The 26075-nt window shown below is 42.5% G+C and overlaps 1 protein-coding gene across 1 annotated transcript; it reads left to right on the forward strand.

Moving 5' to 3' along the window:
• The first annotated feature begins 361 nt into the window (after nucleotides 1-361).
• LOC138614502 (uncharacterized) lies at nucleotides 362-26073 on the forward strand. Its single transcript, XM_069687992.1, has 11 exons — nucleotides 362-552; nucleotides 11955-12012; nucleotides 14804-14965; nucleotides 16975-17172; nucleotides 17742-17897; nucleotides 19159-19236; nucleotides 19420-19567; nucleotides 20555-20599; nucleotides 20742-21206; nucleotides 21689-23205; nucleotides 24740-26073. Exons 1-11 carry the CDS (start codon nucleotides 491-493, stop codon nucleotides 24779-24781), a joined length of 2931 nt encoding a protein of 976 aa, XP_069544093.1. The 5' UTR covers nucleotides 362-490; the 3' UTR covers nucleotides 24782-26073.
• The last annotated feature ends 2 nt before the right edge of the window (nucleotides 26074-26075 follow it).

The following is a 26075-nucleotide window of genomic DNA, read 5'->3' on the forward strand; positions in this document are numbered from 1 at the left end:
AATAAATATATACAGAAATAAGCAACAAATAAATGTGAAGTAAAGAACATGCTCATCATTATTCTCTTTTGTCCTTTTGTCATGTGTATTTGTATTTCCAATTTTGTTTATTCCTTTAAACAGATTGACATTTTATTTATGCTTAATTATTCCTTTCTATTTATCTCAATATACATTTATTTTCTGAATCATCCACAAATCTATTCTTTTGTCAGCTACTCTTCTTATTTCCAGAATGAACAGTGTGATCATGTGATTTCTATCCGTCACATGATTCGGTTTTACACTGAAGGGTTGAACAGGAAGTCCTCTTTGTTCCTGTCACAGCCAACCGGGGTATCGCTCTCCTTGGTTACGGTATCCGGTGAACGGGAGAGGAAGCTGGGACCGGAGACTCGCCGTCGGTAATCGGTGTGGAGATTTAGCGGCACTGCAGCTGCACGAGACCTGTCGTCATCAGTCGGAGGATGAGCGCGCGAGCACTGCAGTAATGATGCGCTTCATTGTGGACTGTCTGAGGACACCGAGGACCAGAAAGCCCAAGGACGAAGGGTAAAGTTACCGATGAGCGGTGAACATCAACGGAGGCTGTCCGGTACCGTGAGGGCAGGTAGAATTCATATCGAGTCAGAATCCTGCAGGTGAAGCGGCTGAGTCCTGGCCGGAGGGTTTGGGGGGTTAGCTGATGTGCTCATGTTCATTATGGGATGTTTTCCAAATGAAACATCACCGAGCCTCCCTGCAGTGCTTCACTGACCAGAACATGTTGCATTCATGATCTCAATACAGTTTGGTCTTTCCTTCAGCCTTCTCATTTGATGTCGCCCCGATATATTCCACACTCGTGTCATGTTGTCATGTTGGATGCTACTATACATTTGGATTCCTTATTATTCAGGTGACACTTTAACCTCAAACATACAGATACTGTATAGTAAGTACCCAGCATTGCATATTTGACTGAATAACGTGGAAACAGGGGCGGTTCGAGGACCAGACCTTTATTAGAATGAGACTTGCTTTCTAAAGTGTTTCATAATTATTTTTAAGGAAATAAAAAATGGCATATATTCTATTTGGGAAAGTGTTCAATCCATTTCACTTTGGCAAACCTCAAATCCATCAGGTACAGTGTCACATACAGAAACAACCTAATTAGTTTGGTTGTCCATCATATTGTATAATAATATTAGTTTAGCATAAATAATCACAAATTGATATATAATAATAATAATGTAATACCCGTTTTAGAGGAGACCCATAGTCAGTTAATGGAACCTGAGTTAATGAAACTCCATCATAATGGGAAGAACCTTCAAATATATGTAAAAGATGACGTCATAGCGAAGCAGGTATGAGGAGAGATGTACAAAACCACATGGGGACAGTCGGCCATATTATCCAGCAATGAAACAACCATCGTACAACATTGTCACAGCAGGCCTGTGAACTGGTCAAAAAAGAATAATCGAAGATTTAAACCAACTTTGAAAAAGTTCAGTGGTAGCAATAAGAGAAAGTGTTCACAGTAAAGTACGTCAACGTATATTTTAAGCGTGGAAATCCTTGAATGTGTCTGTGGAGCTCTGCATCCTGCGAAGGCGCTGGTCCTCGTAGGTCCAGTAGCTTATGAAGACTGAACCCAAATGAGACGGTCTGATCTACTATTTTCGTCACCAGCTGTTCTCGCCTTTAATGCTATGCCGACACCGTCGCCTAGCAACCATGGAACCAGAAATTAGTATTTTACTTTTTCCATTTTTTTCATTTGGAGATGGAGAAGCTTCACTCAGAGGACTGTGGCAGGTAAATGAAATGAGTTAAGCTCTATACTTTTAGCCAACAATAATGTTAACATTAGCTAGTTAATTGACGATATCATTTTATATTGGTGGAGTGTAACTAAGTACCTTTAGTCGTCCATTGTCCTAACAGGACAAAAACATCATGAGAATATTACAACAGTATATAAAGTAGTTTAAATGAACTCAACCTTAAACATTTACAGCAGAAAAATGCAACGTACACGTGAATGCAGCTGTAATATTAATACAAAACATCCTGTAAAATAGTCATTAACGCCGACAGGAACCTCGTTATTGCACAAACAGGAGTTCTACGTTTCTGACATGAGCTGATGATACTTCAATGTTTAAGGAGGCTTTTTCATGCAGGACTTCATGCAGGTGTTGAGCTACGTGGAGGTCAGTTGACCTTTTCCATGGAAATGTCGGGGTGAGGGAAACGATCAGGACAAACTCTCACCCCTAACCCTGAATACAGAATAGCCTGTTTTTTTCTTCATAATGTTTCTATTGTTATGTCATGTTGTCAATGTCACCAGCATATGCCGGTCTCTTCAGAGGCATGTGTTGATGCCAGTGGTATCGTATTGTAGGACTTTACTAGTCATTATACGGACTAAAAGAATCAGCCAATCAGAGCCCTTGTTGTGGGCGTGCCTGTAACACGTGCTGGTTGTGGTTAAGTTGTTGCTGCAGCAGTAGGTGGGTGAGAGAGAGTCGGCAGGCAGGACAGAGTCACCAGAGTTTCACTGTCAATCATACATGTGCCTTCAGAGACCAGTAAGTATGTCGTAGTTATGGCGATAGCCCTGCTCATTATTTCTGTTCAGTATTACCAGTGTACTGATAGTTCTTTGTTTCTGCTTTCTTATAGAACCACACAATTACACACAAATGTATTCTCGCACAAAGAGACTTACACACAAAGACTTATCCAGACACACACATCTAAACACACATTATTACACAACCACACCCATCATAATAGTCAATATAGAAGATTGGAATCACATCTGCCTCCTCTGACTGATGCACCACTGTGGTACCCCCCCCCCCCCCCCCCCCAACCAGCTACAGTTACACACCCCACCGAGCCGCAGCTGAGCAGCGCGTGACAGGTAGCGCCCACGTCCCAGCCCGAGGCCGCTCGCTGGGATGAGATTCAGTAGTCCAGCTGGACGATATGAACACATGGATGATCTTTTTACTTCAGACTGTGACTTGATGCCCTTCAGTCTGGATGTGGTTCTTCAATGTGAATATCACACGGGTTTCTGAGATCAGACTTTACAGCTGAAGAAAACACTCTGCGGCTCTAACATGAGTCTTGTTGTGTTTAACTGAAAGGTTGTTAGCCTTCCAGTCCGTTGACAGACCAGTTTATCAGTCTCATTAGGTTTAGAAGACACATTAATGGATGATGTGACCTGCAATTTTTACCTGTCCAGACTGTCAGAGTAAAAAAAGGGTTTTGTTAAAAATGAATATGTTTTTGCTGTTCCTCTAATAATATATTAAAACAGTTTTCTGGCAATTCAATCACTTCATTGAGATTATATCTGTAATTTTCATCCAATTATCAAAGACTGTCCACACTATGTGTTTCTGTTAACACTGGAATAAATACAGGAACAAATATAAATAATTGTTCATTTTAAAATAAGACTAATATAAATAGTCGCTGTTTAGACTCCCATAGACTTTTAATGTCAATTGTTAATATAATATAAAAGAAAGCACCAAATAGATTTTGTCTGCAAGGTGGATATCATATGATGTGAAACTATATTGTCAGATTTAAACAGGCAGTTACTTGGATACAACTTCAGTGAAGAAGTTCTTGTTCAACCAGGAAGTTGTGAAGCAGCTTTTGGGGTAAGTTTGGTCTTTTACTTTTTTCATGGAAGTGCTGCTTTCTTAATGTTCTAATCAGTGTTCCTTTTTGTTGTCTCATAGTGTCACACTATTATATTTTATTCACATTTTTGTAAATTTGAAGAATAATCGTTGCCATTAAGCAAATGTCATACTAATGAAAAGCTAGCTAACTGATGAGCCTTGACATTGGTATAAGTGGAAGAAACACCACATGGTGTGACACTGTGTCATATTGTTTGTTTCACACCATATGAAACACCTGTCACACCATGTTACAGACTTTAACTCGTAAATAATCATCCGTCGTATGCATATTGCACAATTTAGATTTTTAAAATGCTTTTGAAATATTGTTTTTAATTTTGTAACATATCCTTTAACCAACGGCATGATTTAATGTTAAATCTTTTTTTTTAATTTTTTGTCCATACAAAGGTTCAACAGTCATGTCAAGTAAGGTGTAAAAGGGAAATATGGGGAAAATGTTAATGCTGATCCCGAGAGGAAGTAAGAAGTCCTCAGGAAAAAAGAAGTAAATACTTGTTCAAACTAAAGAGAACAATAGATTAGACACCATGACGTTTAAACGCTTTTATTAGAGCTGTATGCATATTGATCAATGTCTCTTCCTTTGCTTACAGATACCAAGAGAAAAAACTGAAAGGAAAATTACAAAAGTTCAGCATACAATCTTTTTCTCCATCGAGACGGGAGTCAACAAAGAAGGAATATAAATGTAACCGTGACCCCGACACCGTCTTCTCTTCATGCATCGTTGAACGAGGACGACTTCGCTACCTTGCAGGTTGTAGCTCACCTGATTCATCTGTCCACTCCACCGCCTGACTTTCCGAGGCATTCAGAAGTTTCCAAAACGGGTCATGGACAGCTGAAGAAGAAACTGAAGGGGTGGAAAAGACAAAATAAGGTCCTCGTGAAAAAAAACCTGAAGACGGAGCAGTCCAAAGATGAGAAGTCGGAAAAATATATCAACGAAAAACTGGTCGAAAGAATGCCTGCAGTGTCCGTGAAAAACTTCACCTGAGATCAGAAAATAAATCAGCCAATGAGAAGACAAAGAGAGTTGAGTCTTTTCTGCTTTAAATAACAACACCATCGTATTTCCAAGGACACGACTGGGAGGAGAGAAGAAAGGCGAAGAGATGAGGATCCTGACCAGCTCGCCTCAAGACTTGAAGAAAATGTACAATTAGACCGATGATGAGAGGAACCAAATGTTCACCGATATAAAGCGTTCTCTGGAACAGAGGTCACATCATCTGGTTGCGTGCCATCAGCATGGAGGCACGAGACGTCTCTCAAGTTTTTCAAAACATGGATTAATCGCAATGCGTCTTTCCACTTTGCCGCAGTTTGGACAAAGACGTGTGTGTGTATGAATTGATGATGATTGATGTTTTAAAAGAGGACAAGATTATAAATCCTGCTGAAACAGTGACCTCGGACCAATATCAGAGAGAGGAAGTGATGGTTACATACAGGAGTCGGGGGAAAAGAACAAAACAGGAACCATTGGAGAAGGAGTTGACATCGCCCAGAGAGGCCGAGGAGATCGCTAGTCGTCACTACAGCTGGTTCAGCAGGGGCAGCAGTTTAAAACAAGACTTTCACTTTGGGGCCAAGACACCACAACAACAACACATTTTGCACGTGAGGTTGTCCTGTCGTGTCGGTGGGTGTCTGAGCTGTTCCTCGATGTCTCCGTTGTTGAGGTATAATGGAAGGACAGCGTGGGCTGATCTCAGCGATGATGTCCCCGAAGCATCGTTTCATACACCGGAGGTTTCAAAATGGTCGCCTGGACCGTTTCAGGGAGTTGACATGGAAAGTTGCTCCTGAGTGGGCGGAGCTCTGAAGCACATGGCTGACCAGCGCAACCATGGACGCGGAGATCTGCAAACACCTAAAGATTTGTTCAGCTGTCTTCACAAGAGAAGGTCCGAGTTGAAGAAGAGGATATTTCTGACACTGATGCCCTGCTTCCCCCGACGCTGTCGGGCCTCAGCAGCCCAGACCAGGTCACTTCACCGGGGGAACACTGCACACACGACTGAAGTGTTCCTGCAGCACCCCGGGACCGGCCTCGGCACCCCGGGACGGGCCTCGGCACCCCGGGACCGGCCTCGGCACCCCGGGACGGGCCTCGGCACCCCGGGACCGGCCTCGGCACCCCGGGACCGGCCTCGGCACCCCGGGACCCTGAGGTTTAATAATATCTGAGATATTTATTTACAGATACCAATACAATACCAGTTTTATTTGTTATTGTTAAATCTTTACTTTTATATTTTCTTCATGCTACAAAACACCTTGTTTTGTTTTTTTGTTTTATCTTATATTTGATATGTTGGCCAGATTTTTGTTGACCTTTTTCAGTTTCCTCTTTTTATATTAAAGGATACAACCTTAAAAAGTATTTGGACTTTTTTTTTTTTTTAATGAAATATTGCATTTCCTCATCATTTGCTTTGGCAAAACTTATTCAGTGTGACATTCAGATAATGATGAAAATAACCAACTCACCGGTTCTGGTGAGTCGGTTCTGGTGATTCGGTTCTGGTGAGTTGGTTCTGGTGAGACGGTTCTGGTGAGTCGGTTCTTGTGAGACGGTTCTTGTGAGTCGGTTCTTGTGAGACGGTTCTGGGGAGACGGTTCTGGTGAGTCGGTTATTGTGAGACGGTTCTTGTGAGACGGTTCTTGTGAGTCGGTTCTTGTGAGACGGTTCTGGTGAGACGGTTCTGGTGAGTCGGTTCTGGTGAGTCGGTTCTTGTGAGACGGTTCTGGGGAGACGGTTCTGGTGAGTCGGTTATTGTGAGACGGTTCTTGTGAGACGGTTCTTGTGAGTCGGTTCTTGTGAGACGGTTCTGGTGAGACGGTTCTGGTGAGTCGGTTCTGGGGAGACGGTTCTGGTGAGTCGGTTATTGTGAGACGGTTCTTGTGAGACGGTTCTGGTGAGTCGGTTCTTGTGAGACGGTTCTTGTGAGTCGGTTCTTGTGAGACGGTTCTGGGGAGACGTTCTGGTGAGTCGGTTATTGTGAGACGGTTCTTGTGAGACGGTTCTTGTGAGTCGGTTCTTGTGAGACGGTTCTGGTGAGACGGTTCTGGTGAGTCGGTTCTTGTGAGACGGTTCTTGTGAGACGGTTCTGGTGAGACGGTTCTGGTGAGTTGGTTCTGGTGAGACGGTTCTGGTGAGTCGGTTCTTGTGAGACGGTTCTTGTGAGACGGTTCTGGTGAGTCGGTTCTTGTGAGACGGTTCTGGTGAGACGGTTCTGGTGAGTCGGTTCTGGTGAGACGGTTCTGGTGAGTCGGTTCTTGTGAGACGGTTCTGGGGAGACGGTTCTGGGGAGTCGGTTATTGTGAGACGGTTCTTGTGAGACGGTTCTTGTGAGTCGGTTCTTATAAGTCGGTTCTTGTGAGACGGCTCTTGTGAGACTTTGTCAGCTGTGTCGGAGACAGATGATACCATGGTTTCTCTGTGAAGCGGCTCACCTCTATTGTCTCCAACATGGCGCTGCATCACATCACTGTCTGAGTGTCTGTCTGATCAGTGTGTCCTGAGGGTGAGTTCCTGGTTCGGGAACCATTCACCTTATTTAACCATTTAACCATGGAGATGAACTGACAGCTATATCCAGGATGGCTGAGCAATTTGTGTTAATGGAGTTAAGCTTGAATTATAAAGCTGTACTTATCGGCAGAAAATATATTTCAGCTGACCGGTGTTTTAAAATGTGAGAGCAACTTAAACGCTTACTGGGGGAAAAAAAAATCTACATTAAAAAACACGTTTAACAAAAAACATTTAATCAAGCCTTAAATCAAGGTCCAAGGTGTGACCCCGTATGTATGTCGGGCTTGTTCAATCAGTCCCTCCAGGATTTCACTTTATTTTTGTGATTGTTGGATTTTGCAGCAGATTTGTGATTAATTTTTCGAGCTTTTTGGGGTCAAATTGAAGGAATTAAAAAAAGTAGAGGAAAAAAAAAAAGATTTTACTTTTCAAGAACTAGAAAAATATGTAATCACTTCCTCTGATGATAACAACCACGCTGCACATCACAGAAATATTTTGGTAATTATATTTTTTTATTTATTGAATTTAAGGAACCATGTGCCTTAAAAGTAAAAAAAAAAATTAAATAAAAGTGATGTAGTTTTACAAAACAGGCTTTTTTTTTTTACTATATACAATATAGTACATTTGATATAGAAAACAAAGACTACGTCTGCTGTCAAAATAAGAGCTTTAGATGTTGTTTACTTGATATTAATTCAACATGTTACTGTATGCACACAAACAAAGTGCAGTCTCTGACAACTGAACGTGAATAAAACTAATCTAACACATTACTTCACCACATTTCCTGCAGACCCCGTCACTTCAGATTTTTCCTGCTTGTCCCGGTTTCCTCCGGAGTTTTATTTGGTGATGAAAGGACAGGCCGTGATGATTGTATGTAAGGAGATATTTTTTTTAATTTAGTGAGTTTAGTTTGGAAAGACTACTTTGAAAGTATTACTATGACACCGCCTTTCTCAACAACTCACCCATGAAGGCAAAACAATTTGCAGATTTCAGCAAAAGTAGTTTGAATGATTTAAACAAAGATCATTTAAATTCCAGCTCACATTTATATATCTTTTATTTGTTTGAAATATCACCTATTGTTTTTTTAATTTATTTTTCACCTTCCCCAGCAGGCCCACTTCCTTCAGAATCAAAACCAGTTATAGGAAGAAAATGAGAGAAAAGAGAAACGCGTATCAATCTGGTATGAGGTGAGGTGGATCTGGACCCAAACGCAGGCACAGACTCAGGTAACAGGCAGGATAAAGTTCAAAACAGTCTTTATTGTTCAGCAGGGGCGGTACCTCAAGTCTATATGTCTTTTCCTCCTGAGTCGGGAGGGAAACTCCACCGACTCTCACCGGGGGCGAAGCCAGCTGGTGCAAAGCCGCACCAGCTCTGGTCCAGGCAAAGTCTGGGAGGGAGCCGGAGACACAGAGCAGACAGACAGACGGACAGGCTGAACATAGTGGGGGCGTGGCTTTGCTGGGGGAATCCCGAGGTCCTCCACAGCCAGCGGCAGCAGACTGGGTACGGTACACTGACTGGTAGCACTGACTGATAGCAGAACGGGAGCAGGTACCGGTACTGGAGCAGGAGCAGGGACAGGGACAGGGACGGACTGATGGACGGACAACAGATTGGGAGTAACTGGCCGTGACTAGCAGTATGGACCGATAACTAATGACTGCAGAAACCGGGTTGATCCAGTGAGGTGATCAGTGAAATGAGCCACCTGCAGGTGGTGATTGGGGAGAGTGGTAGCAGCTGTTCAGACTGGTGAGAGGTGTGTCCATGGGATGCGACAGGAGGTGGGGAGAGGAGGACACAGGACACATGGGGACACAATAACAAACAGACAGGGGAAAGACAGCACACATGAGGAGAGGTGATTGGGGACAAAACAGAGGGAGACACATCAGGGTCAGACAGGGATCCTGACACAATCATGTCAACAGACAGATGTTAGTAGAGAAGGACTGGAGAAGGTGGTGCAGCAGGACAGACACAAAATCCCTCATAATCCCCTCACATGGATTTTCTATTTTCGGTTAAAAAAAAAACCAGAACGAACTGACAATCACAGCTTGCTGACAGAACTACAAAAACAAACACTGAGAAAAAGGGCCATGCATGAGCAGCATCAGGACACATTTTACATGGAACCTTTTAACATTGTCGAACCCTGAAAGAAACAAAATACCGTTTCTTACTTGGTTCCTGTCTCCGTCTCATTCACTGAAGGTCAAAGAACGACACTTAAAACAGACCAGCTTTTAGACGTTTTTAAATGGTTCTATTTCATACTTTTTTTTGTCAAATTCTGCTACTAACACGACACGTTTTTAATTTCAAATTTTTACAAAATACAAAATATATTTACAAAATATGTTTTGTTATTGTTGAGCTGTAGCGAGAAAAATGTCATAAAAAATTAAATAAAAAGAATAATTTCTTCAGAAAATAATGTGTGTGTGTATCCGTCGGTGTGTATCTTTCTCGGTGTGTATCCGTCAGTGTCTATCCGTTGGTGTGTATCCGTCGGTGTGTATCTTCCTCAGTATGTATCCGTCGGTGTGTATCTTCCTCAGTGTGTATCCGTCGGTGTGTATCTTCCTCAGTGTGTATCCCTCAGTGTGTATCTTCCTCAGTGTGTATCTTCCTCAGTGTGTATCCGTCGGTGTGTATCTTCCTCAGTGTGTATCCGTCGGTGTGTATCTTCCTCAGTGTGTATCCCTCAGTGTGTATCCGTCAGTGTGTGATGATACTCGTACTTGTCAACAGTTCGTTATCTGTACCAGATACTGGTCTCATCCCTCCGTTGGTGTTTTGATGGGTTGAAGGGTTTTGTTCTGATCTTGTCCGCCTGGTGAATCCGGCTGCTCAGAGATCGGCGGTGCAACATTGGGTGTGTCGTCAAAGAAGCTTGCAGTGCAACTTTGGTGTCAATTTTATATTAAACTTGCACCTCTTCTCTGCATACTCAGACCGAGTCCAAGTCCAGCGCAGATCAGTGGATGTTCTATGTATCTCACTGACATAAAACAAAACGCAGTGTGACACTTATTTACACACAAAAGGTTAAAGCAACTTAAACACTGTAGCTCAGTATTTAATTAATGATTGCAAAATAAATTAGGCACATTCAAAGTTCCCGGTCCAGTTTATTTATTAACACCAACATCAGTGTTGTTTATGAAGTAATTGCGTGAATGATTTACTTCTGCTCACTCAACATGGTTCCAGTGTTGGATGAGTGCTCTTTGTTCACTCTGACATTCAATTATTTGAGGTATAGAAGAAGCAGGTTTTTGTCTGATACCATTTAGCTGCTTGTGACACTGGGCAGCGGTTCTCATCATACCAAGGTGAGAGGTATTTATAATATCAGTTATCTCTTCCCACGCCTGCGATCAGTAGATTGGTAGTAGCATTAATTCTGTGATTAGAGTCTGAACTTCCAGATAACTGTCAGTTTTATCCTGAATGAAGTTAGGATGGCCATCCCATAAAAAACGAGCAGTCCGCTGGTGTTAAAGGGAATGAAAGGAGCTGGTGTGATTGGCTGTATCCTCCTACGTCACCACTGCTACAGTTGCTCCCTCTGGTGTTCACCAAATGCCGAACACATTTGCGCTGCGTGGAGTCCAACTAAAATATGTCTGTGTGTTAGAAGAACTACAAATCTCACCAAATTCTCCCAACGGATCCTTTAAAGAATTATGTGGTAAGAAAAAACGGAAGCTGGGACTGAATCAGGTGTTTCTCTCTTGATATATATGAGTAACAATAAAATACACGTGTAATTTAACTTGATTAGATGACAGCATAAAACTATGTATACTAACTAAAAAAATATTAAAATCATAGAGCTGATAATACATTTATGAATGGTGTTGATTTAAAATGAGTGGATGAATTATTATTGACATATCACCAATTCTCTCCTGCCGCTGCTGTGGTCTGTAGGATTTTTATGAATGGCTCAGTCACTGTTTTCTCTGTGTGTGTGTGTGTGTGTGTGTGTGTGTGTGTGTGTGTGTGTGTGTGTGTGTGTGTGTGTGTGTGTGTGTGTGTGTGTGTGTGTGTGTGTGTGTGTGTGTGTGTGTGTGTGTGTGTGTGTGTGTGTGTGTGTGTGTGTGCGTGTGTGTGTGTGTGGAGTGATGCATACTGCAGAAACCTGTTCTGATGATGGAGAGGGGGAAGGGAGCACAGGAGGAGCAGAGCGATGTGAGGACCAGTGGAGCAGAATGATGGTAGAAGGAGAGACGGGATGGAGGAGGAGAGGAAGCGCCTCCTGCAGACCGATCTGCCATTCTGCTGTTTTCACTCTCTGCTGCCTGACTCGATCGCCCCTCTCTCCTCCTGCTCTCACATTGGTGCATTCTGCCTGCCTGCATTGATCAGCACGAGCACACACACACACACACACACACACACACACACACACACACACACACACACACACACACACACACACACATTCGCGGAGGCAGCCCCGCCTCCTCTGCAGTGTAGCGACAGCTAGAGAGGGCAGCAATGGTGGAGCCAGCAGTGCTGCAGGAGAAAATAGAAGGATCATGGGAAGGAGGGCCCGATGGAGGGAAGGCAGACTGGAAGAACGAGTGCTCCCTCTCCTCCCTCCTTAAACATTCATGTCTTCTCTGCTGGTCATCTCCCAGGGACACCGACGTCGTGGAAACGGACGACATAGCCCTCGCCAAGGCAACCGAGATCAGAGTAAGAAGACCGCAGCACCTACCACTGGTGTGTGTGTTTGTGTGTGTGTTGTGTTTTTAGACATCTCTGTGGGCGTGTTGCATCACATTTTTTTTTAAGTTTGTAAAATAAATGTTGCCATCATAATTGTAGTTTGAGACTTCCATCACTGCATTTCCCATGATGCTCTGGTGCTGCCATGATGCTGTCAGACTGGTCTCTGACTGGAGGAAACTATAGACACAGATGTGCTCAGTGAAGGTCTGGATCACCAGATGAGTAAAGGCCTCAGACGTCTCTGGTTTGCTGTTATTTGATTCATTTTATGTCATTATTATATAACATGGCAACAGTAATTCAACCACCGATCATTTCTCCACAAACTGAGATGATCGAGACCTTCATTAGTAATTCTTTCAGTTGATCTCATGCTTGCAGAACATACATGGGGAATGCTCCTAAATCCATTGCTGTTTCCACATCACCCCTAATGAATTTTTTTACAGGCTTGTGACATCACTTATCTTTGCATGGCATGTGTTGTTATTTACAGAATAAGTTAGCCGACTCAGATGTGCCAACATCTCACAATGCAGTACGTTCATTTAAAAAGAAAGTTTCCCACATGTCCACAGGTTTTCAAGACACTGTAATTTTCGGTGTTCATCTCTTGACCAACATCATCAGCTGACTGGCACACATTCTTGAACACCTGAAGTTCTCCACACACCTGAAACCTGATCAGAGAACACACCTCAGAGGTTGTGTCAAATCTTTGGGGAACAGGAAGAAGCTGCAGGGAGTCAGATCCTGTGCTGTGAGTGTTGTCATGTTGGAGAACCCGGTTGCCACGGCGCCACAGTTCAGGTCGGTTCAGAACATCACAATAGAATTCGGTGTTGACAGTCTCCTGGGGGACAAATTCACGGTGGACAATCCCATGAATGTCAAAGAAAACCCACCTGGTTGCACTCCTGAACAGACAGTAAGATGGTCCCGGTTCACAGATACATTGCCGTTGGCTTTGTGAAGCATTTCAAGGGTTTCTGTTGCAGATTTCTCTGGTCTGACAGCATTTGATGGGCACCCTCTTCCCATGTCCACAGAGAAACCACAGACACCCGCATCACTGGTCACAAGGACGTACTCAGGAAAACGTACTCACAAAGGTTTCGGATTCTTTCTGCTTTGTGCTCGTCGAGACTCAAGAGCTCTGTGTGTTCGTGCCATTTCTCTGTCCAGCTCTCACTGCTGTTTTAGTTTCTACTTCCATCTCTGTGATCTTGGTGTTCAGCTGTTACTTTACTGTTAACTGATGGTCTACAGCGCCATCAGAGCTGCTGAGGTAAACCGACCGTGTGCTGCTCTGCATCACAGTAAAAGAGTTTCACCGGTGACCCAGCAGGATGCTTTTATTGTGAAGAAGTTATAGGACATCCAGAGTTACACCCTTTGAAAGCGTGAAACTTACATGCACGTAAATGTCATGTGACCAAGGTCCTGCAACAGAGGCAACAAATGGCAGTATAAATGGCAGTGTAAATGTCAGGGTAGCATGATGGCATTAGTCCCAGATGGCCATGTGGGACGATGAGGTTCAAATCCAGGAGATGACAAAGTTTTTGTTGAGTTGTAGTTTTTTTGTAACCATGTTTGTATTTTTCACAAACCCCAACCATGTTTTTTAGCTGTAAGTTTAATTTCCCTGTAAACCACATGTCTGTATGCATGCTGTAGGTTTCATTTTTGTTCACTGCAGGAAAACGTGTAACTTTCACGCCTGCACAGCGCAAAGCGTGTCTGATTGTGGTTTGGCCGTGGTACCGGCTGGAACGTGTGTCACCAAGTGAGTGGTGCTTTATTGGACACCTTCACCTTTACTGTGCAGTTCAGTGGAAAAACACTTGCAGCAGCTCAACTGATGGCAGATGTTCACAGACCCCCCCACCCACACACACACACACACACACACACACAGTGTCAAGATGTGATATCGAAGAATTTCAAGTAATTCTGATTTTCTTGATGAAGGACTCCACCATTTATAATCTCGATATAGAAGGAAACTGCTTAAAAAACATCTTGATTCATCAATAATAAGGATTTTTATTGACTAATGTTCTTCTTGAGCTCCAATTATATACAAATGTTGTACATCCGCCTTCCATGGACATACTGTGACCTGAACAATACCATGCTCAAGTGAAAAATGTGTTCCCGTTTGGGTTATTTGTTTGACAAGATCAATCAGATGACTGATGGACACACAGCAGATCTGTGGCAGGTGGTGTTGGTTCGTTCCCAGTGTAGCAGAGACCGTCTGCAGTGTGCTACCTCTGGCTCATTTACAGTCCTTCTACTGTTAACCACTAAACACTGTGACCAACTGAAATGAAATTCATGGATTCATTAGCCAAAGGATGTAAGACATGAATGGAGTTGTTGAAAGACTTATTTCCGTCGCTGTGCTAAAAGTCTCACCTGCTTCCAGTTATTTGCTTATTGGGTTTATTTGTTCCTGGATGGACACAGATGAAGTTTATATCAGATTTAGCATGAAACAACAAACAATCAGTGTTTCTTTGACAAAATGTTGTCAGACTTGGCACGTTAATGGGTTGAGGCATTTATGTCTTCTTATCTGCTGAGGCAGATGAAACCGTCATTACAGGATGATTTTGGTGTTGTCAAGTCCACCTTTCTAACCTACAGCATGTGTGTGAACATCATGTGTGTTGGTGCATGCTTCATCCTTCCACATGAGTTCGAATCCTTCTGAAGCCCTGAACAGCGACTGTGTGTGTGGTTGAAGGAGCTGGAGAATGCAGTGGCAGTGGAGAACCTGGAACTTCAGGAGCAGCAGTCAGACCGAAAGGAGCTGGAGGAGACCTTGGATAAGTTAGAAAAACACAAGGAGACGCTGGTGCAGGAAATAAAGGCAACCAGACAGCTGTGCTATGAAGAAAGCCAACAGGTAACGATGAGCTGATAATGAACAGATTCTTCTTTCTCTCTTACAATGTATGAGTGCTTCTTAATTTATTTGGTACACTATGAATTTATGTAAGAAAAGTGCTTCAGATCATTTTTGGTAACCAATTTGTTGCTAATCTTCCAGATGCTTATTTCAGTATTTTAAAGATTAAAGATATCCATACCATATGTATGTTGGTATTTTTAAATGCAACCCTGTTTCCTAAAAAGTTTGGACGCTGTGTAAAATGTAAATGAAAACAGAATGCAATGATTTGCAAATTACATAAACCCATGTTTAGTTGAAAATAGACCAAAGACAACATATCAAATATTGAAACTGAAGTTTTACTGTTGTATTAAAAATATCTGCTCATTTTAATTTGATGGCAGCAACACGTCTCTAAAAATTTGGGACAGGGTCAACAAAAGACTGGAAAAGTTGTGTAAAGATTCAAAAGAAAACATCTGGTTGAACATCTCACGACTAATTAGGTTACCATGGCAACAGATCAGTGACATTATTGATCATTTCAGAGAGGCAGAGGCTCTCAGCAGTGAAGATGGGGAGAGGTTCACAACTCCGAAAGACTGTGTTGGAAAATAGTTCAACAATCTAAGAATAATGTTCCTCAACATAAAACTACAAAGAATTAGTGGATTTCATCGTCTACGGTTCATAATATCATTAAAAGATTCAGAGAATCTGGAGAAATCTCTGAACACAAGGGACAAGGCTGGAAACTAATATTGGATGGTGGTGATCTTCGGGCCTTCAGGAAGCACTGCATTAAAAACACACTATTCTGGAGTGGAAATCACTGCATGGGCTCAGGAACACTTGTGTAAACCATCGTCTGGGAAGGAAGCATTAATGCTGAATGATATATTCAGGTGTTGGAGCAACATATGCTGCCATCCAGACAACGTCTCTTTCAGGGAAGGTCTTGTTTATTTCAGCAGAACAACGTCCAACCACATTCTGCACATATTCCAACAGCATGGTTCTCTAGTAGAAGAGTCCGCTGATAAACTGGCCTCCTGCAGTCCAGACCTGTCAATCATTGAAAACATCTGGAGCATCAGGACATGAACAATACAACAAAGGAGACCCTGAACTGTTGAGCAGCTGAAATCCTCTATCAGGCAAGAATGGGACCACATTTCACTTTCAAAACTCCAGAAACTGGTCTCCTCAGTTCCCCAACGTTTACAGTGTTGTTAAAAGAAGAATGCATGCAAAACAGTGGTGAACATGATCCTGTCCCAACTTTTTTGAGATGTGTTGCTGCCATCAAGTTCTAAATGAGCATATTCTGAAGTTAAGAAACCACTCTGTCATTTTAATGTCTGATAATAAGGAGAATAAACCAGAAACAATCATGCAAATATCACCAAAATGTTTTCTGATTGTAAAGAGCAGTCAGTATTTTAGTCATGTGATGATGTGTCACCCTTTTCTGTGACATGTTCATTGCCCTCAGCACAGCACCCGCAGGACATCTACAGAGACCTGCCGCACATCTATGTGTGTTTGCGTGTATGTGTGGCTTGTCAGCTTCACACAGACAGAATACTTAGCTGTAACTAGCCATCTTTAATGAAAGACTTCTCTAAAACGATATTGTTTTTTTAATCTTATCTTTTTACCCTTATTTTTCTATCATGGAAAACCCAAAATTTGTGCTTCAGTCAGCGACCTAAAACTTTCGACAGCGATGGAAGGATATCGAAGGACCGCAGTGATGCTTTCCTTTCTGTTTCAACTGTTTAAGGGCAGTGAGATCACCAAGATCACCTTTTTTTGTATTCCATATAAAAATCTCCATATGTTTAAAAATGGATGATTTTGTTTGGGGCAGATTTGCACAGTGGGACTTCCCATCTGTTTTGAGTCCCCCGTGATGACCAGATGGTTATTTAGTCATCACTTTCAGTAGTTCTAATGTTGAATGGGGTTTGTGTTCAAAATGAATAACCCAGTGGACTGGCTGTGTCCGTCCCTGCCAGATCCTGTCTCTGCAGGCAGAGGAGGTGCACAAGGAGAGCCAGGTGGAGGAGTACGAGAAGGAACTTGCCAAAGCCAGGTGGAGGCTGAGGAAGCTCAAAGAGGAGGTGAAGCAGGCCAAGAAGAAGGTGGAGGAGGCTGGAGAGAGGAACACTCCTCTGCAAGACTCCATCCGACAGTCCTATGAGGAAATCCTGCAGGTGCATGTTTTAATTGTTTTATCTTTATCTGCTGTAGGAGAAGTTACACACATATAAACTACACATGGGATTATTGGAGTTAGATAGGCTGACTGGTGACCTCACAACATTAATATGAATACATATAAGAACATGCAACATGAATCAGTGGATTGTACTCCATTGGACCTTTAACACTGATACTAAATACAGTAGAAAGAAAGCTCATTAACTTATAATTGGTATGCATCACTTTTAGCAAAAACATAAATGAACTGTTGCTTGAAGATAGAAACAGAAGGACAAAATTAATCCAGCTCTGCAGAAGAATAAAATATATCCATAAACTGCATTGTGATCTACATATGTATGCTCAATTTTGAGTTAGTTTTTATCACTTTAAACTGAAATACTTCCATCCACACAGACAGTCTTTTCACTACCTCAGTTGGGTGGGGTGGCCATTACTAATAAAAACTGGGAAATAAAAAAAAATAAAAAATAAAATATATATATATATATATATATTTTTTTTTTTTTTTTTTTTTCCATTGTGTTCTCATATTTGGTCCCTCCTGTCCACTTCGCAGGAGGAGAATACTCTGTGTTCTATGTCAGGAGGTGCAGTCACTCCAGAAAGCCAGCTGGAGGAGTCGACATCTCCCGCAGACAGCACGGACGATCCACTGCCGCTGAGACCATGGGGGAGGAGCCAATCGCTGCCCGCATACGCTGATCTGATCATGGTAATGATGCAGTGTACTACAACCATATTTCACAAAAAGTTGGGATGCTGTGTGAAATATAAATAAGAATAAAATGCAATGATTTGCAAATCTCATAAACCCATATTTAATTGCAAATAAAACAAAGACAACATATCAAAAAGTTGGGACAGCATGTTTACCACTGTTCTGTCGCTATACAAACGCATCTCGTGGCCATGATTTCATACAACTGCAGGGGGGCTGGTGGACAAACCTCTGTGTCTTTCCCTGTTGATTTTGATATGAGGAATAGATTAGTTTCACTGTGTTTTTACTGAAGACTGATTGATGCACCAAATCACTGCACTTGTACTCCTGACGGTAATCCTACCGACCGCTTTGAATGATAATTTTATATTCATTTCTTATTTACTCCTCGGTCTATTTGACTCCTCCGGGGCTGCAGGTGAAATGACAAAACTAAAATGTTGATACACGTCATGAGAATACATAATAAATAAACAATAATAAATTAATTGAACGAAATATGCACATATAATAATAGTCAGATCTTCCTGTGCACTTTATGGTGATATTATACGTCTTTCAACTTCAGCTACATATTCACACAGGCGGTGATTTTTTTTCCACATCACATCATTCATCATTTAGCAGCTGCAGCTGCAGCTGCTAAATGATGGATTACGTGTTTAACTTCATTATAGTATTTTAAAATTACAGTTTTCTCATCATTTGTGAAATATGTGTCTCTGGTGTCAGAACACTTGTCCATGTTTGTGATTGGTCAGATGCTACAAACTCCTCCTCTTTTATGTGAACACACTCAAAGCAGAAAGCAGAGACAGTTGATAAGCAGCCGTAGTACCGATTATCTCCCACGGCGAGTTTCCGCTTTGTTGAGCAGCTCAAACAGAGAAAGCCTGAGTATGTTGAACCTGCTTCGTAGTCCAGCCATCTGGTCTGAGTTGTGTTGTTTGTGCAGTTTACGCAGTGCAGCAACTCAGATTTTTTTACTTCTGTGCTTAGCTTTAATTTCTGAACTGAAGCTCCCAAAACTTAACCAACATCAAGATTCCCAAATATTTTTCAAAGTTTGTAACATTGTAGATGAGTTTACTTGCAGCAGAAGTCAGCTGAGGAATGGCAGGCGTAGCAACGATTCAGTGATTTGCAGAAATGTGTAGTTGTGGTCTTGAAGAATAAAGCTGTCACTTCTTTTCTCTTTAGTTCCTACTCTAACTGTGTTTGTCTGTCTGCATGGTGTCGGTGCATCCACCAGGGGGCCGGCGGCTCGTCCTTCTGCAATATCCTCACAGGTACCAGAGAAGAAGACGACAGTGGGACCAGCTCACCAAAGGTAGCGTTGTTACTATAGAACAGCACAAAAACAAAAGAAGTAGATGTGTAGGCTGAAGTCGTCAGAGCTGTTGTTACTTTGAGATATTATGCAGCCAGTTAATTTCATATTTTGAATTGATTGTCACATGTTTAATATAAAACCCAGTAACATGTGGTCTGTGTTGTCACGTCTGTGTCACAGATGGACAGATCTGACATAGAGGACGACGCAGAGGAAGAGGAGCTCAACAATGAAGGGCACGAAGAGAGAGAGCAGGAAGAGGCCGCTGTGAACCCCAACCAGTTGGACTTCTTCCAGTCCGACCCCTTCGCCCACTGTCAGAGCGACCGTATGTATCACAAACAATCTAATCAGCTGTCAGCCTCATTATAACTTATTGATTTCACAATTTATTGTCTTTACATGCAAGGAATTTGCCTTTGAATTAGAAACTGAAAAGTAAGACAAAAAAAACTGTACAAAGTCAGAAAAATAAAACTAACACACAAGACAGCTGGTATATTTGAGGGTAAATCAATAAGCACCGTGACGTGCATAGAGCAGTAGAAAGATAAAACCCTGATGAGTGGCTGGTACAAATTTCATCTCTTGATCATCATCAGTTCCTGAGTTACACATGTTTTTGTGAGCAGTGGACCGAGTGTGTCTGCGATGGTTTTCACACCTGAAACTTAAAGTCCATATCAGTAAAATGGTAAATGAACGACTTACAGTATTAAATTATGATTCAAATAAACTGTCGTCTGTTGGTATTTCTAAAACTAATGAGGCTATCCATCACATAGTGAGAAAACAACCAATTAGTCTATGGAAACTTCACTAACTGAATGAACCACCAATGTGAAGTCTAATTACAAACAAATCTGACAGAGGAAGAAAAAGAAACGGCTCGATTACAATAAAACCATCGTAGAAACTGTCCTCAGGAGGCTCCTCACGTGTGTCTCGTCAGGACATTGGACTGATTCCAGCAGCTCCACCCATAAAACGTCATCATCACTGACATGCAACGCATGTGATGTGTGTATGTCTTGAATCCGTCTCTGGGGAAAGTGCAGCCCATCCTCACGGCATCCATTCACCCACAGTAGCTTGGACGTGTTCAGTGAAGTGTCCTTTGAATCCAGCGAAAACCTGCATGTTTCTGGAAACTAACTGCATTTCGTTTTTCATTTTTTTTAATAATTGTGGTTTATTGTAAATCATCCATGTGCACCCTGTACATAATTCATGTTTTAACTCCACGTTTTCTCATCACATGACTGGTTATAGACCGTGTGGTGATTTCCCTGTTTATTTCTCTCTTGATTTATAGATGATCTCTTCAATGAGGACTTGTTCCCAAAAACAGACAATTCAGGTGAGTAATAACACACAAGTAAACTACTTCTTATTTTACTTGAGGGGAGCGAAGAGTTCTTGTCCTGGACTTCCCATAAACTGATTCAGTTGTAGTTTTACTCCAGTACTCAACTGAAAACTACCAATTATCTGTTTTCCAGATGGATTTGCTTCGGACCCGTTCAAAGGCAGTGACCCCTTTGCAGCAGACATTCTGTTTCCAGAGGGAAACGCCGGCACCGACGAGGGGACGGGAAATCCCGGTGACGAGGTGGACACCAGTCTGTCCTGTGCTGAAAACAAAGCCTCGACAGGAACTCAGTGCTTTGAGTCAGAATTTCCCGAGGAAGACAGTGACATCGAGATCAGCTACAGCCGAGAGGACCTGGATGCCATCGCTGTGGACGAGTCCCGTGGATTTAAACCCATCCAGAGCTCGTCAGAGGAGCTGGGGCCCGAGCCCATCCGGGGCTGGAAGTCCCAGGGTCAATATTCTATAGAGTCCGACCCGAACGGCTACGAGCTGGATCTTGGTGCCATCTCCCCGCCCTCTGATGTAGAAGAACTCAGTATGGGATCTCTGGCTGGAGAGGTTACCACAGAGGCAACGGCACGACTAGAACAAGGTCGTTATACCCACGTCTATTCTCTCTTTATAAATTTAGAGTTACCTTTGATCGTTCTTTTCAGTGATGACTAACGGTGGATCTCCGTTTTTATGTTTTCCTACTTCACATGGTTTTTAGGTTAATTGTTGAGTTCGTACACAAATATAAACCCCAGAGAATTGCACTAAACACCAAAACTATTATGTTATTTTAAAATATTATGGTCCCCAGTGTTTGACATGTTGATGTTCATGAGAAACCAATAAGTTAGTACCATGTATGTGTCCCCTGATAATTCTATGCAGTATTCCAGGACAATGATCTCTATTTTTATAACAGAGCTATTTTAAACCTTTTTGTCGACATCTAAATGATGTACGGTTTCAAATTATTTAATATGCAATACTAAAATCTGTTATTTAAATAAACAGTTACATTTTGTTGCTTAGGTCCTTCAAAAGTCTTTATATACCTGACGCCTCATTGTTTTCTGCTGCCAGGTCTGAGTACTGACTCGGCTCCGGCTGTCCCCGAGACAGCTGTCCTTGTAGAACCAGATTGGACGGATGACAGAGCAGAAATTCTGCCCCGTGATGTAACTTCCCATCAGGCAACAGAGTGGGTGAGCAACACTGAAGAGGAATCCAAGAGCCCAGCGACTCCCCAGAACTCCCTAGATTCCCAGAACGTTTTGGTTCAGCCAGACTCGGATCAGAACAGCTTTGAGTTCGGCTTTGAAACAACCAGTCAGTCTTCCTATGACCCATACGGGTTTAAACTCAGTCCAGAGCATTCTAGTCACACCCTCTTAGACCCGGATGAAGCTGAACTGAGCCCAGAACCGTCTGAAAATGACATGACCTTTGACCCTGAGCCTTCCTTTTCTCAACCAGACCAACCGCACTTTGATCCCTACGGGTTCGACATCACTTCCTCCCAGATGGTACGGGACTGTGACCCTTATGGCTTTAAACTTAGCCCCGAGGAAGAGAACCAGGAGGTACTGGATCTCTGTGGCCATGGAAACCAGGAGACAGTGGACATCTGCACCTTTGACAACAATAAACAAAGCGAACCCTCACTCTATAGCAACCAGGAAGTACTGAAACCTCACACCTATGAAAACCAAGAAGTGCTTGAACATTGTAGCCGCAATCAGCAGGAACTGCTGGATTTGTGTAACAATGGAAACCAAGAAGTGCCGGAACCATCTAGCCCTGGTAATAAAGATTTACCTACCCATGAACACCAGGAGCTCCTGGATCTCTGTAGTCATGACAACCAGGAGGTGGTGGAACCCTATCATACCAGTACTGACGAACTACTTGAGCCTTGTAATTATGATAACCGAGAAGTGTTGGAGCCTCGTAGCCTTGGCTGTTGGGAACTGCTGGACTTTACCTGCCCTGAAAACCAGGAAGTGCTGGATTTAGATAGCCATGGCAACCAAGAACTGCTGGATTTTGGCAGCAAAGAACATCAAGACGAGCTGCTTTCAGGGAGCCGTGACAACCGGGAGCTCCAGGATCTCTGTAGCAATGAAAATCAGGAATTGCTGGATTTAAGTAGCCATGACAACCAGGAGGTGCTGGATTTGATAAATCAGGACGTTTTTCCTGAAGCAAACAACAACCAGTGTGTTGTGGAACAAGAACTGAACGTCAGTTCGAACAGCTCAGAAAGTGATGTGGCAGCAGAAGACCTGCTGGGACTGGAGCTCAGTAACACTAACATATGCACTGCCAACTCCACAAACACCAACACCGCTGGCTCTCTCAACACGGCCATCAGCAACACGTCTGCCAGCCGGGACCTCGCTTTGTCCACGGCTCCCAACCGCCACAACGCTTTAGAGGGTGACCTGGGTTTAGTGTTTGGGGCTGGAGGATACATCGCCTGTCCTGATGTAGCTGACGACCTCGAACCCTTGGAAAGAAGGCAGGCAAACCCCGTAGCGGAGCCGGTGCGACCGGTGCGACCGGTGCGACCGGTCAGGCCTCCTCGGCCGTCTCTCAGGGTGAGTTGGAAACTGCCACACTGCTTCTGTTAACACAGTCAGCTTCATTATGGAAGTTACATCTCTGTTGTTGCAGTGGTCACACGTTGGTAATAGTCTATTTAGTCTGTTTATTTTTAGTTATAAATACCCAACATCTCATCCTAAAAATGATACAATCATTTCAAACCTCCAGGAGCCTCTCCATTACTTCGTCTGTCCAATGAGCACTCATCTTGGTCACATTTCCTTACTTACTGAATTTAAGTCTATGAAATGTTTGTTTGTTAACTTCTAACTTTAAATTAAAGTAATTATATTATTTGTCCTAGGATTCAAACATTCTATTTCCATCAAGCTCCAGGACCCAGGTATATTTTTAAGCATTGCAGTGTGGTTCAAGGAGGGTTAGTGTCAGCCACTTGGTCCACCAAACTGGTCCAAACGGAAATATCGATCTATCCCTATCTCGAAGGATTGAGGTTAAATTCAAGACTTGACTGATATACCTTTACAATTACTGGATGGATGGCAATAAAATATGGTGCAGAAAATAACAAAATAAAGTAATCAGAATGATCAATTCACTCTTTCTGTTGCAGACCCACATCGTCTGGACAGATTATTTTTTTAAATATTAGCAGGATAACAAGCTAAACAAAATGGAAACTCTGGGAAACAGTACCATAGTTTCCATGCCAGCATGCTAGCACATTCTGTGTAATAATGTTAGCATGCTACTGTCAGCTTTTAGCCCAAAGCACTGGTCTGAAAACACGACTGCAGACCAAAGTTTGGTTCGCAGTGACGTCACCCGTTAGTTTGTGAACGTTATGAATCCCCCAGTTCAGATTCTGTCCGTCACCATCTTGCTAGTTCGGAGCGGTTCAGAGCAGGAAGTGACCATATTTGGACGAGCTGGGGGAGGAGCCAGAGGTGGATCTGACCGATCTGATTGGAAACTTGACGATACTACGTCCCGCCCACCGATAGCTGTAACCTGACTGCACCGCAGGCCTGTCAATCAAACAGACACGCCCCCAAAAACAGGTCTTCTTGAATCTTCTTTTCTAATGAATGAGGGATTATTTTCAGATGGACCTCCAGAAAACTAAGAAGAAGGAGTGACTTTAGCTAACAACACCGAGATAACTGATGGACACATTTTATTCACTTTGGATTTGATGAGAGAAGTTGAATGGGAGTCTATGGAGCCGGAGGCTTTTTGGAGCCGACCTCTAGTGGCACTCGCTGGTATTGCAGCTGAAGACACTTCTGGATCGGAACCATTTTACAGACCTGAAGCTAAAAACTCTTTTATATCAGTCTGGTTCGCACCAAAAATAGGAGTATAATTTTTTGCCATTACGTTACTGTACCTGGGTCAGTTGTTGAGAAGTTTAAAGATGAATAATAATGGTATTTAAAAGGATGATTAAAAAATTAGCTCACCTCAACAAGTGATAGCAAGATGAACAAAATATCATTTAAAGCTCTCAGACTTTTTGCAAAGACTTTGTTCTTTCATTCCTCATCATGTTTGTGTGTGTTTTAGGCCAAGGAGAAGGCCGAGGCCCAGGGCGTCGACCTGAAGTAACCTCTCACCAATCAACACTCATCTGGGGCTCACCTTGTCAACAGGGTTCCCATGACAACAACGGCAACACAGGAGGCGAACAGGAGAGGGAATAAAGTAAGACGACAGGCGATGAAGTGGAGATGAAGAATCATTAAATAGAGAGGAGAGAGAAATCATTCTGTTATTTATGGCAATAAATTAGTCCAAATAAGTCAGAAGGTAAAAAGAAGAAGACAAGATGTAAAGAGCAGCTGGCTCTAGAAGTTTATTGATTACTATTAAGGAAACCTGATTGGCTCATGACGTGATTTCTAAACGTTGGCATCAAAAACAAGCATCTGGAATCTTTAAACAGTGGTCTTACATAAAGAAATACATAAAGTAATTCCCTGATGTTTTTACCCCAGATGATACCTGGTTGGTATGATCCATTATTTATCATTTAATGATTTTAGGAAGAAAATCAGCTGTGAAAGCAAAGTCCCTGTTTTTGATTTGAGATGAATATCGGAACACGTATAAGTGGGCTTTATTACAGAGATCAAATGTACATAAAATAAATACTGTACTCTGATATTGTGGTTATGAGATTGTCTAGTCAATTAGTAGTTTAGATACAAGATGGAGACGAGCTGCCGACAGAGTTTAGTCAGGTCGTACAGAGAGTGAATTTCGATACCATCGCCATGGTAACGTGTCCACGTTTTCACCCATCAGTTCCTTTAAAGTGCTCCGTGAACGGTTTGTGAGCAGGAGGCTGAGCAGAAAAACAAGATGTTCGGTGGGAGTTCAGTTCCTCTTCATAGCTTTCAGTCACTAAACTTCATATTTAAAGGTTTTAATCTGAAACAGAAGAGAACCGGACCGTCACTGACCTCTACGCTGCATTTCACTACATCATTGTCACACTTTCATACTATATACTAACACGGCAAAGGAAGAACTATGCACTAACATTGGTTGCACGCTATGAGTAGTTAGTATACTGTACAACACGTTAGTTTTCTGTTTGATATTTATACCGACAGATGTGCAGCTGCACGTTTCAAACGACAAAACTAAACCACGAGGAAACAATGAAGCTTCAAAGATTTGTTTTCTGAGCTGAGAAACACACACACACACACACACACACACACACACACACACACACACACACACACACACACACACACACACACACACACACACACACACACACACACACACACACACACACACACACACACACAAACACACACACACACACACACACACACACACACACACACACACACACACACACACACACACACACACACACACACACACA

This window comes from Brachyistius frenatus, unplaced genomic scaffold (assembly GCF_029030835.1).
Source record: "Brachyistius frenatus isolate BFR_SWC_R1_liver_20210118 unplaced genomic scaffold, ASM2903083v1 Contig_512, whole genome shotgun sequence".
Lineage (NCBI taxonomy): Eukaryota > Metazoa > Chordata > Actinopteri > Embiotocidae > Brachyistius > Brachyistius frenatus.